At 35.4% G+C, this 14,533-nt stretch overlaps 1 protein-coding gene across 1 annotated transcript in view; it reads right to left on the bottom strand.

The window, feature by feature from the left end:
- Positions 1-7,032, bottom strand: part of LOC133337196 (uncharacterized) — an 86,246-nt gene extending 79,214 nt beyond the window's left edge. Inside the window, exon 1 of the mRNA XM_061545452.1 lies at positions 6,826-7,032. Within this exon, the coding sequence (XP_061401436.1) occupies positions 6,826-7,026 (201 nt within the window). The 5' untranslated portion in view covers positions 7,027-7,032. The remainder of the gene's footprint in view (positions 1-6,825) is intronic.
- Positions 7,033-14,533: the final 7,501 nt, after the last annotated feature.

Genomic DNA, 14,533 nt, shown 5'->3' with positions numbered 1-14,533 from the left:
TGTTAAATCTTTCTTCCAAAAATTAATATATACCCATTCCCATTGTAGTATGAGGAAACATTTCTATTTAGGCCCAAGCTCCTACATACAGGACCCACTCCATTTTCGGAATTGTGAAGACTTTGACCGAATTTTCTCATAGAGTATGCCATACATATTTTCCGCTTAATTTTCGGTACGGAAAAAAGTGAGAAAAAATCGAAAACCGCGAAAAATTTGCAAAAAAAAAATATTATGAAGCCTATTTGCATTTCAACGAATTTAGTATCGAGCTATTTTGATTGGACCCCTTCGTATTTGTTATTTGAAGATAGTTTGGGCGAAATTGGTAGCGTATCAAGCCTTTAAGCCATGATTTGTCAATTTTTGGAAATTTTCAAAATATGTACATACATACATACAGTGAGTGTAATAAGTATTTTGCCTCAATAAAAATTTGACAAAATTTTCAAAATTTCAATTGGATTGTCATTGTATTGAAAATATTTGAGGTGAGAATACAAAAAATAATTCAGAAGTATATCATTGAATGTACACGCGATCATTGTATGCACACATTTTCCAAAGAATTCACGAATTTTTGGGGCAAATGCAAGAATTGAAAATCAGAAGACATTCGGAATTGAGGTTGTGTCCATTCGGAGAATTGTAATTCTAACATCCATCCAGTCAACGTCTTCATAATACCGAAAATCTACTTGGAACTATATCAAAGCATGAACCTAATATCCCGTAATGACATATTGCAGCTACTATAATGTGAAATTTTGGTAAGAAGATTTGACACCACATGAGAAAATGCCGAACAAAGGGGAATACCATATATGGGGGCTATCTGGAAACTTGGACCAATATTGATAATTTTTGCTAAGAGAAGCTCCCCAAAATACCGAATATTGCGGGTACCGTGGAGTATCATTGTATGGGGTCTATTCGGAAGCTTTCGTGAATATTGTTAGGTACATTTTCAACACAATTATCATCCAAAATATGAAATTACTGCGAAATACGAATTCAATTAGAAGGTAAAACCGGTAAGGAAGGAAGTAAAGTCAGACGGGGCTATGATACCCTTCACCACTTTGGGTATATTCATGAAATTGAATGTTCGAAAGAACATTTTCATGAAATAGAACGAACTTGAATATGTGGTATTTATGCCTTTCTGAGACCTATGCTAAATTTCATTTAATTCGGCAAAGTTTAGAGTCGTTTGAGTACAATGGGACTAATTTAAGTAAATCGATGTAGAGGAAACTTCAAAATTTAATCTCAATCAGACACCCGCTTGAAATATATATGCAAGCTGTGTCTGCATCTGCGTTAATTTCACCAACACGTAATAACATCATTCAGTCAATTTGATACTTTTTGCAAAATTTCGTGTCGAGCTATATCAAAATTGTGTGTCAATCGTACAAACTTTGGGTCTTTAGTGCACAATTGACCTCAAACCGGAAGAAAATGTATATAACAGCTATATATAAATCTGAACCGATTTCCACGAAACTTAGCACATATAATTCTAGACTAAGTTCAGTACGCTATGACAAATTTCATGCAAATCGAAAAATATATAGGAGTTTTGGTGCATCATTTACATAAAATCAGACGAAACTATATATTGCAGGTATATCTAAATTTGAACCGATTTTCACGAAACTTAGTGCATCATTATTCTAGACTCAATTCACTACGCTATGACATTATTTAAATTTATTGCGTGCGTGCTAAAGCTTCCAATGTAACGATCAAAATCGGTATATGACGAAATATATTTCTTACCCAGAAACATTTTTTATGCCAGCATGAATAAAAAAGAAAAACAAATCTGATATACTGAAAATTATTTCTTAACAATATTGTTAAGGCAAGACACCAAAACGAGGACCCACTTATATAGTCCAACATCGAAGTTAAGCTGCAAACAAAATACGTGTTTGTGCCAAATTTAAGCATTGTATCTCGATTACACAACAATCTACACTCAATAAGATAAGGATTGTTAAATTTGTTGATGCACTATTTGGTGCACATATAGCCACATATTTATTTTAACAATCATGAAACAATCAATTGTATTTTGTATTGATTTATTTTGTTCGTACATACAATTATTTCGTAGATTTATTTTTCTTTGGAATTTTCCTTACACTAGTTATGATTGTTATCTAATTTAATATTTTTAATTAAAATTCATTTCACAACAAATATTTTTGTAGAAGAATTGATTGCATTTCTTATAACAAAAAAATGCAAGAGAGTTATATGAGTGTTTTTATGTACCTGTATGAAATGCAATTTTAGATACCATTTTTCAATTAACAAACAGTAAGGAAAGTAGTAAAGTCGGACTGGTATATTCTACATATGTATCCTAAAAGACGTCGCCTTTTCGAAGGAACTTTGACGCGAAATTTAACGAACTTAAATATGTGATCTATATCTATATCTGCTGCACTGTTTATAATTTAATCTCAATCAAACACCCATTGATTATTTGGTGTAAAATAAACATGAGTAAGTCGAAATTATACATGAAAGCTATGCAATATCTATATCTGAACAGATTTCAAGGAAACTTACCAGAGATTAATTTATATTAACTTTATTACGTTGTGTCAATCGTCCTACCTAGGGGTCTTTAGTGCACCATTTACTTAAAAGCGGACGAAAATATATATAGAAGATTTTTGTAAATCTGATCCGATTTTCACAAAACTTTGCACACATCACTCTAGACGTAATTCAGTACGCTATACCAAAATCGAAAGATATAGGGGGCTTTGGTGCAGCTTTTACATAAAATGGGACGGAAATATATATGAGAGCTATATCTAAATCTGAACCGATTTTAACGAAACTTAGCACACGTCATTCTAGACTTAATTGAGTACGTTAGGCCGAAATTCTTGCACATCAAATGATTTTCAGGGACTTTGGTGCACTATTTACCTAAAATCGGGCAAATCTATCCGATTTTCACGAAACTTAATACATATAATTCTAGACTTTATTCAGTCACTATATCAAAATTCGTGCAAATCAAAAGATTTGCAGGGACTTTGATGGAACATTTACCTAAAATCGGGCGAAACTATATATGGGAGCTATTCATTTTCTTCACAGCTTTAATGTTTTCATCGGTTGTTGACGTTGACGTGCGGGCGGCCAGGACGAGCCTCGTAATTAACATTTTCTCGGTCTTCCTTATCCCTTTGTGGTTCAATGTTGAACACTGGCCACACAATGTTTTAGAACATACATATAGTACGCAACTAGTATATTTATTTTAAATATATGTACCAATTTGTGTATTCAGTCCAAATTATTAAAACCGTTTCATATTCGAATTGCAACCTCGAAATTATTATTAATTCCTGTAAAAAAAATTAATTTAAGGGACCCTTCCCAACATTCACGATTTTAATTTTTCAAGATTTTCAGTGGGCTGGTAAATGAATACAAATGATTGTTAAGGTTTGTAACTTTGCACATATATAATTGAAGATTTAAAAGAGAAGAAAAATAATTTACAAACAATTTTTGTTATTATTTTGTTGTTGTTTTTTGTAATTAAAGAAAAGTCCTTATTTTTTTATGGCGGGCATGATAACTCCTCACTGGAACATCGGAATCCGAAAATTCCAACGGTGTTAGAAAGAGTACATGTCTGGCTCTCGTATGAACTAGGATTATTGACTTCGCTCTAAAATTAACAAAATGGTGGGCCTTTGAAAAAATATTTTTGGAAAATCGCCGATTTTTTTACCAAAAACCAAGTTAAAAAATAAGGAAGATCTTCACCCATTGGCTTTATCCTAGTTCATACGAGAGCTATACACTCCCAGAGAAACGTTGCAAAATTTGGAACCGATTGGATTATTAGTTTTTGAGTTATCGTGCCCGCCATTCGCAAAAAAATGTTTAAAGAAAAAAGTTTAAAGTTTGAGAAGCCCATCAGCCGTCACTTGATGCTGACACAATAAATTTTGTAGAGACATTCTTTAATCAGTGTAGATTCAAATTATATCAACAAAAAGTAATTTTTTGTTGATAGTTGTACAAAATCTGTACATAAAACAAGTTCTCTGGCAATACAAATGGGTCTCAAAGGTTTAAACACTTTTTATAGCCAACTCAGTTGGGGCTACCCTGAAACTTAGGTCCATATTAATGATTTTTGGTACGAATATGTGTCATTCAGGGTGTCGATGATAGAGGCCAAGCAACAGCTCTGCTTGACTTTAACATGACAAAGCCCACTTTCATCTCAATGGTGGACACTGACCTCCCGCGGTCACCTGGGGTACCTACTTCATCATCCGTTGAAATAGTGCGCTGATATGTGACGCGAATTCACCCATAAGAACTTGGAAACGCCCTCGGTTTTTCCACACTCGTAAAACCCCTCCTACCATGAAAAAACAACGAAAAAGAATACCAAATCCTCCCAAAGTTGACGATCTCCTCAAAGGTATAAAGAACCACGATCTGCGATTCTGCAATGTGCGCACGTTGTACAGAACAGACGCAGTCATCGCTTTGGCGGATGTACGCAAGAAATACAAATCCGATATTATTGCCTTACAGGAAATGCGGTGGAGAGGAACTGTCGCAAGTAAATCAGATGAAACGAGATTTGACTATGGCTACGGATTTATGGTTAATAGGAGAATAGAAGATCTCGTCACCAGATTCAGTGCAGTAGATGAGCGAATTTCTATAATCCGTATAAAACCGAAGTTCTTCTACATCAGTCTTATTTGCGCCCATGCTCCGACGTAAGACAGAAATGAACAGAACAAAGACATTTTTTGCGAGCATCTAGAAACAGCATAAGACCACTGCCCTGGCCAAGATACTAAAATTCTGCTAAGAGATTTGAATGCAAAAATCGGAAGGGAACATAATTTTGGCCCTACCGTCGGAAAATTCAGCCTCCATAAATAAACATTCGACAAAGGCATGAGGTTGATTGACTTTTGGAAGGAGATTTTTGGAAAGCTTCTGGTATCAAATAGGGGCGGTGAGGAAGATACCCCAGAACCAATAAGATGAGACAGTAGAGATTCTATACCACCTAACCAAGATGAGGTCTCAGTAGCAATTCATCGGCTAAAGAACAATAAAACAACAGGATTGATTACCATGGATTGATTGCCAAAAGAAATATTCAAGCCTGGTGGTCAGATGTTGGTCAGGAGCATGCCCAATGATTAGAATCCTGTGTCCCGTGCACAAAGAAGACAAGACGATATGTGCCATCTATAGGGGAGTAAGTCTCCTTCCCATCGCATATGGGGTTTTATCCAGCGTGTTGTGTGAACGACTGAAGCCAATGGTCAGTGACATTATTGGACCATACCAATGCCGCTTCAAACCTGGCAAATCGATCATTGATCAGATTTTCACTCTGCGCTAAATCCTGGAAAAGACCCACGAAAAACACATCGACATATACCACCTATACGTCGAATATAAAGCCGCATTCGACAGTTCTATCCGTTCAGAGGTGTGTAAAACCATGCCTGTGTTCGGCGGTCCTGCAAAGTCAGTAGTTAAAGTGCCTCTCGGAGCCCTTCAATACCTAACAAGGATTCAGACAAGGTGACTGTTTGTCGTGTGACCTGTTTAACATCCTGCTGGAAAAGGTCATACGAGATGCAAATGTCAACCGAAATGACACTTTGTACACCAAACAGCACATGTTACTCGCTTACGTCTACAACATCGACATAATGGGTCGAACATTGCGAGCAGTAATAGCTACATTTGAAAGAATTGAGAATGTGTCTGCTTAAGTGGGATTGACAGTAAATGGCTAGAAGACCAAGTTGATGGTAACAACGCGCAAGACGCCCAGTCGACTCGGACCAATTGTGGAATTTGAAAACTATAGCTTCGAGGTAGTGAACGATTTTATATAACTCGGTACCGTCATAATAACAGCCTTGAAATCTGGAGGAGAATAGTGTTGGCCATCGGATGACACCGCTTTTCGATTGTTTGAAAGAAACATTCTTCGGAATATCTATGGGCCGATCTACATCGACGGAGAATATCGTCATCGAATGAACAATTCGATCCATCTATTCCCGGACATTGACATAGTCAGACGGATTAAGCTGCAGCGACTAGGTTGGCTAGGACATGTTGTGAGAATGGACGAGGATTCCCCCACACAAAAGGCATATAAAAGCGAGCCAAATGATGGTTCAAGCAGAAGGGGAAGACCACGAATTAGATGTAATGATCAAGTAGAAGACAAGATCTCAGAACATGGTCTTTCAAATTAGATGAGGGCTCCAGGACCTCCCTCTGGCTACGTCCTTGCTAGCAATGTCTGCAAAATTTCTATATTATATAGTGTTATCTATCGTTATTTCAATAGACGGACTTCCGTATATCGACATAGAATTTTATTCGCATCAAGAATATATATTTTGTGGAGTCTCCGGTGAATATTTCGAGGTGTTGCAAATGGAATGTACAAATTTAATATACACTCCAACTCATGGTAGGTGGTATAAAAACTTACACGATTATTTTTATTTCCATGTCTTCTTTGTAAACCGTTTAAATTCACAAACCACATCCTAGGCCAAGTAAAAATAGTTTCCCCTTATGTTATAGTTATATTTATTATGAAAAGTAATTTTCATTCTATCTTGTTTCCGTTTGATAATTCAAACAAATGCACAAGATATAACAGCTTTGTTTACCCTTTACCCAATTTATTTCCCCCTCTTATGTTATTACACAATTTTTTCTTCAACAAAGTAGGGGTTACATGTTAGTATATATTTATATAACTTAACTTACCGTTTTGTTGCCTAAATGTTTAACTCTGCATCCCAAGTAGGCAGATTTTCCTACGAGTGATGTGATGTTCTTTGGCATCGTCACATCAAAATAGGGATCATTCCACCGGTGACCGTGTGAATAGTGTCCCGGTGGTAAATGAGTTGGCTTCTGATCCACATTATTGTGATTCGGATTACCGGACAGTCTTTGGTAGCACATCGATAGACCTGTAAATATGATATTAAAATTTAATATTGAAATTGATACAATATGTGCAATAAGAACTTTATTCTAACGCATAAAAATATTTGTAGTTACTATATATTCTGATTTTTATACCCTTCACCACACTGTGGTCCAGGGTATTATGTCTTTGTGCATATGTTTGTAACAGGCAAAAATAATCGAGATAGACCCATGGTTCCTTTTGAGAATATGCATAGAATCACTTTCTACGTCGATTTATGCATGTCCGTCCGTCCGTCTGTCCATGTTAAATTGTAAACAAAGTACAGGTCGCATTTATGATCCTTTCAGTATCGTTGCAACGAAAAGGATTTACACAATTTTTGTCAAGGATATATTACAACCATCATATTATCAACAAATCATATTACCTTTCTCAGTTTGTAACCAAAATAGTACATTTCATTTACTTAAAATGATACTGTTCGAATTTGAAAGAAAACCCCCAAAATTCTAGCCATTGGCCATTGCGTAGAACAACATTGTCCCTTCTAACTAAGCTTTACAATATGTTCACTTCGAACTGTTAATATGTTCCAACGTTGTGTAATACAACATGTCGTTGCGGTAGTAGTGGGAGCTGCAATAATACCATTGTATACTGTCCACTGCTGACAATATGGAGACAACTTGTACTACGGCATAATAGGGATTTGTACCACCCGTCCTAATGTACAACCCAATTAGCAGTTTTATGTATCTGGCATGCGATGTGGGCTACTGGAAATCAATGGCATAAACATTGGTGGATAAAGTCCGACAATACTTACACTGTGTGTGGTTTTATTTACCCAACAAACCAAATTATAATTTTTTTTTTTTGACTGTACAATTTTGTACAAACTCTGATACGCTTCAGGAAGTGTAAGGAATTTGAAAAATGAGAACTACATTTTATTCCTAAAACAGGACACATTGTACAGAACAAGCGCAGTTTTCGCTTTGACGGGTGTACTCAAGAAGTACAAAGCCGATATTATTGCCTTACAGGAAATGCGAGGGAAAGGGACTGGCGTATGTATATCAGACGATTACGCACTATATTATAGCTGCCATGAAACGAGACATGAATTTGGCTGCGGATTTTTGGTTAACAGGTCTTTTATTAACAGGAAAATAAAAGATTTCGTCTCCAGATTCACTCCAGTAGATGAGCGAATTGCTATAATCCATATAAAATCGAAGTTCTTCTACATCAGTCACATTTGCTCCCATGCTCCGACCGAAGACAAAGATGACCAGACAAAAGACATATTTTATGAGCGCCTAGAAACAGCATATGAAACAGCTGACTTGACCATGACCTTAAAATTCAGCTAGGAGATTTTAATGCAAAAATCGGAAGGGAAAATGCTTTTGGCCACACCGTCAGAAAATTCAACCTCCATGAAGAAACATCGGACAACGGCATGAGGTTGTTTGACTTTGTTGCTGCGAAAAACATGGTAGTTAGCAGCACCAGATTCGAGCATCTCGATATACACAAGGCCACCTGGATTTCTCCCGATCGAACAACGAGAAAAGGCATTCATCTAGTGTTTTAGACATACGACCGATCCGAGGAGCGAATATCGATTTGGATCACTACCTTGTAGCAGCCAAGGTTTGCACTCGTCTTAATGCAGCAGCAAAGGTGCGATCTAACACAACACGGGAACTCGACGTCGAAAAACTACAAACACAACAGATAGCAGAATCCTACTTCGCTCAACTTACCCACCAGCTTAACGAAAGCACTCTTTGTCCCGATAATAATATAAAAGCACAATGGCAAAGAATTGTCCACTCCCTACAAACTGCATCAAGATGCTACTGATGTGAAAAACGCAGCGTAGAGGGCAACCTTGCAGACAGGAGCAACACGTAATATGATGGAGAATTATTGGCAAAAAAGGAGAGACGAGAAAATTATTTTCAGAAAAAAGAAGAAAGAACAAGAAAAACGTGAGCGGGAGTAAATCGAGATGAATAGGAGTCAGAACGAAGTCCGGAAATTTTATTGACGAGTAAAACACAAAACCGAATGCTTTGGTGCAATCACATCCTCCTGTAGGGATAAAGAAAGAAACCTGGTGACAGATACTGACAGCGTGTTGAGGATCTGGAAGGAGCATTTTGAAAAGCTTCTGGTATCCATTAGTAGCGGTGAAGAAGATATACCCCAGAACCTATGAGAGATGACCGTATAGAGTGTAACCAAGATGAGCTCAGAATATCAGTCAATCGGCTGAAGAATAATAAAACAGCAGGTGCCGATGGGTTACCAGTCGAACTATTCAAGATTGATGCTCAGATGCTGGACAGGAGCATGCACCGGCTGATTAGTACAATCTGGCTAGAAGAATGCATGGTCAATTATTGGAACCTCAGCATATAGATAGCCGAATTGAAATTTTCCGCAGAGTTGTTAATATTAAGCGGTACGCATGGACTTAAATATTGTTGTTATGTGTCTGGCCAATATGTACAAATTATTGTAATTTGGCATTTTAATTTTTCAAAAAAGGACAATTGTGTGTTGGGTGGCACTCAACATTTATGTATGCTGGGTATGTCAAAATAATCAAGATTGAGTGTGCTTCTTTTTTGTGTGTGTGCGTTTCTTCCCTGACTTCCTCTCTCTCTGTAATTTTTGTTTCTGCAAATTTATTCCAAATGGCACTCAACTTTTGTTAGCTCTTCTATGTTTGGATGCAGCAATGCATTGCAATCATCCAAGGCCCTTTCATAATATCTATGAAATTTTTGAATACGAAAAGGCAAATGAGAAAGCCATAAATCAATTGTTGCACAACAAATTTGTCCTGAAATGGTCAAAGTGTCAAAGTGAATGGATGTTGTATTCGAACAACGTAAGCACCGGATTCAGCAAATTTTATGAGAATTTCGTAGCATTTCCGATGTGCGGCTAACTAGCTAGGCAATGGACGCTGTGCAAGAACAAGGGGGGCAATGATATCCTCTCATCTCGATTGTGCGTTATATCACATTATGCATTTGTGACCATTATCCATTATCGTCCTTTCTGCATTCTTATATGATATATGCCGCAGAGAAGTATTCGATTCTGTGCTGAATGGAATTTAGTTCAGGAATTGGTTTTAATTCAATAGTTTCGTTGTCATGACAAATACAATTGTGTAAAATAAATTTATGCATTTTGAATTTACAAGTGGCATAACATTTGCAAGGATATACAAATGCTGTGCTCTTATCGTTTACTTGAGAGGTTTACTATATTATAACATAAATGCAATTACCGCATTATCTTAATTTTCCGCAAATATATTCATGTTGCTGTGACTTAATCCATATTTCATAAAATATATTCAATTGGCATGCGTAAAAATCGCTTGCCATGAATAACTTTAGTCTTCTTTATGTTTAGGAAATGGAAGAGTTTTAAGCGTTATCTTGTTAACATCATTAAGAAAAGTTCAACGGGCCGACTACATAAAAAACCCTTCAACACTTTTGGTAATTTTTGCCTGTAAGTCGGGTTCTAAACCAACTTATTGAAGAAAAATGTAACATGTGCGTGACGGATACAAAATTTTTCGATGGAGATACAACAGCATTATCAAACCAGTAAGGAAAGTAGTAAAGTCGGACGGGCCGACTATATGATACCCTTCACCACTATGGGTATATTAAACAGGACTATTAGCATGAAATTGGATGAAATAAAATATGTGATATTTATCTGAATGTGAATCTACGTAGATCTATCCATAAAGTATGTAAATCGACTTCAAACAAATATAAATAGGTCATCCGTTGGGCTATGTCTGTATTTCTAGAAAACGCAACTACATAATTCCATGCTCAATTTTGTACGTTGTGCAAAATTTGATGTCAAACTGACTAACATGAGGAGTTTGATGCCCAATTTACTTGAAATCGAGCGAAAATATATATGGAAGCTCTATCCAAATATTAAGCGATTTCAAACAAACTTGTCACAGGTTATACCAATTTCAGAACGTTTGTTCCTATTGATTCCTTGGTGCGCCAATTACTTAAAATCAATCTATATTAAAAGGGAGCTATATCTACATCTGGACCGGATCATAAATGCGACCTGTACTTTGTTTACAATTTAACATGGACAGACAGACGGACATGCATAAATCGACTTAGAAAGTGATTCTATGCATATTCTCAAAAGGAACCATGGGTCTATCTCGATTATTTTTTGCCTGTTGAAATAAAATATGTGATATTTATCTGAATGTGAATCTACGTAGATCTATCCATAAAGTATGTAAATCGGCTTCAAACAAATATAAATAGGTCATCCGTTGGGCTATGTCTGTACTTCTAGAAAACGCAACTACATAATTCCATGCTCAATTTTGTACGTTGTGCAAAATTTGATGTCAAACTGACTAACATGAGGAGTTTGATGCCCAATTTACTTGAAATCGAGCGAAAATATATATGGAAGCTCTATCCAAATATTAAGCGATTTCAAACAAACTTGTGGTTATACCAATTTCAGAACGTTTGTTCCTATTGATTCCTTGGTGCGCCAATTACTTAAAATCAATCTATATTAAAAGGGAGCTATATCTACATCTGGACCGGATCATAAATGCGACCTGTACTTTGTTTACAATTTAACATTGGCAGACAGACGGACGCGTGCATAAATCATTAGAAAGTGATTCTATGCATATTCACCATTTAACTGATTATTTTTGCCTGTTACAAACATATGCACAAAGACATAATACCCTGTACCACAGTGTGGTGAAGGGTATAAAAAAATACTCATATTAGAGTCTGTATAGAAACATATGTTAATTTTGTCACGCACGCGTTACATATTTTCATACAGTATTTAACTGCACTTACCAAGGGGTTCTGTTGTCTTGCCATAACAATATTGTTAAGGAATAATTTTCAGTATTCCAGACTTGTTTTTGAATTTCTATTCATACATCTATAAACAAACTTTCTGGGTAAGAAATATCTATGAAAATTTTGGTATACATAAACGTTTTTTATATTTCTTCCCATATACCGATCTTGATCGTTACATCGAAAGCTATAGACATCGTTTATAATACCATTTTATTCACATAAAGTAACATTACAGTACTGAGTATCTACTATTTGATGTTTATGACCGAGTGTTGTTGCTATAGAAAATAAATTAATTTACAATTAAAAATGTGCGCGGATATTTTACATTTTTTGTTCATGAGTTATAAGCGGTGCAATTGTCGAATAGGCAAACGTTGTTTTCCCTCCTAAAATTTATGAGGATATTATTTTGTAATAATTGAATTCATGGAAAATAAATTTGAGAAAAGGAATCGAACTTATATATCAAGAGCTGTAATTGTCGTATTTAATTAATTTTTCCCAATTTTTTATACGACTTCGACATGACGGTAGCACAATGTTAAGTAAGCTTTTTATACCTTTCACCATATGGTGAAGTGTATATTAAATTTGCCATTCCCTTTGAAACCTTGAGACCTTGAACATGGGATATATCGGGGATGTTGGGCAAGTTTTTTCAACCGAGTTGTCTGTAATTTGGCGTTTTGGTTTTCGATATATAGCGAACCTTCTTACTAAAAATATTAATATTGACCCAAGTTTAGGGGTAATCGCACATATAAAGGTGCCCCAATATTTAGGCATTTTTTTAACCCAATTGGCTGTAATTATATACTTTGAGTTCCCAATTGGTAACAAACCCCCTTACCAAAAGTTATGAATATCGGTCTACTTTTTTAAGATATCCTTCATATAGTGGTACCCCAGTCCCGAAGACTACTTGTATAAAAGTTGGGTTCGGTCGAATTTAGAGACGTATTTACTTGTTATTAGATGTCCTCATTTTATAAATCGGTGAATGACATGTAAAACATGTATTTTTAAAACAAATTGGCAACATCATGAGACTCTATGTTATGTATTTGATGGAGGTTTTAGTATATCCTTCACTTTAGGTATTATGCCTATTATGCATTTTTTATATTGCTATTTTCTATACCAAACATCCTAGGAGTAATAGCAATGTACATGCTAAATTTCAAAGATTTATATATTTCGAGCTCTTTCGTTTTAAAGGTATGACAATAAAATTACAAACATGTCAACTACCGATATACTGAGGACATCCTATAAAAACCTTACTTAGTATTAGGCTACCGTTATCAGAAAGTCTTATAAATATAGTTGATAAAAAATTTGATTAATGTAATGTAAAAATTTGATTAATAATGTAATATTCAATAATTTGAGCTTTTGAACATATGTGTGCTTTTCATGTATTTCATTTTAAAACGGAAAAAATCATTTGGAGGATCGTTAATGGCACCGGTAAATTATGCCTATTATGCATTTTTATATTCATGGTTTATAGTTTGTGTTCTCATTCAAGTTTAATAGCCGAATTTTGCAATGAAAGGATAAGGCAGATAATAATTATAATTCGAAGTGTCTTCTTATATTAGTTTTCTCTGTGATTCATATTACCAATGGCATAGCAACACTTTAGGTACTTTAAGGAACAACATAGAACTATTATTATTATTGTTTTCAACTAAAATAATCTAGGGCATCACAGAATTCCGTGAATGGACGCGAGCTCGATTCAGAAAGCCTTCTGATATTCCATCCTTGCATTTGTCCCAAAACTTCTATAGAAAACGTATACATACAATACTCGCGTATACATTCAATGATATACTTCACAATTATTTTTTGTATTCTGAAATATTTTCAATTCAATGTCAATCCAATTGAAAAAAAAAATAAATAAAATATTTTGAAAATTTTCAATAATTGCCAAATGACGGCTTAAACGACTGATCAAAAGAACAACTACGACGTGATGCAATCATAATAACCCGATACTAAATTCGTGGAAATGCTTCATAATATTTTTTCGCAAAATTTTCGCGGTTTCCGATTTTTTCTCACCTTTTAAACCTTCCCTGAAGCTCCATGAACATTTCAAGACTAAGATATGAAAAATCCTTTCAGCCGTTCTCTAGTTTTAGCGAGACTAACGAACAGCAATTCATTTTTATATATATAGATAGATAGATATATAAATCGGAACCGATTTCGACAAACTTCATATACGTCATTCTAGCCTACAAATACAAATAAATTAGACAAATCTTCCAAAATTTCCAAGTTCTAGGATGGGATATATCGGCCCACGTTTAGGTATAGCTCTCATATAAGGGCACTAAATATATCCACAAAAAATTATTAATAAATATCCACTTTTACTGGTAGCCCCCATATAACGATACCCCCCTAATTTTAACCCCGAATATTCGGGGTACCCTTCTAAAAATTATTAATATTCGATACCCCCATATAGCCCCCTTTTGATGTTATTGGTGTATTTGGTGTACTTTAGGGTTTACAACAATCGCATGGTACAATTGTTTATATAGTTACACTTTTTGCTAGGTTCCCTATATTTTCATATCAAGTAACAGTCGGT

Source organism: Musca vetustissima, unplaced genomic scaffold (assembly GCF_032173495.1).
Source record: "Musca vetustissima isolate MV318-11 ecotype Yass unplaced genomic scaffold, APGP_CSIRO_Mvet_v1 utg10180, whole genome shotgun sequence".
Classification (NCBI taxonomy): Eukaryota; Metazoa; Arthropoda; class Insecta; order Diptera; family Muscidae; genus Musca; species Musca vetustissima.
This window is presented reverse-complemented; position numbering and strand designations above follow the sequence as displayed.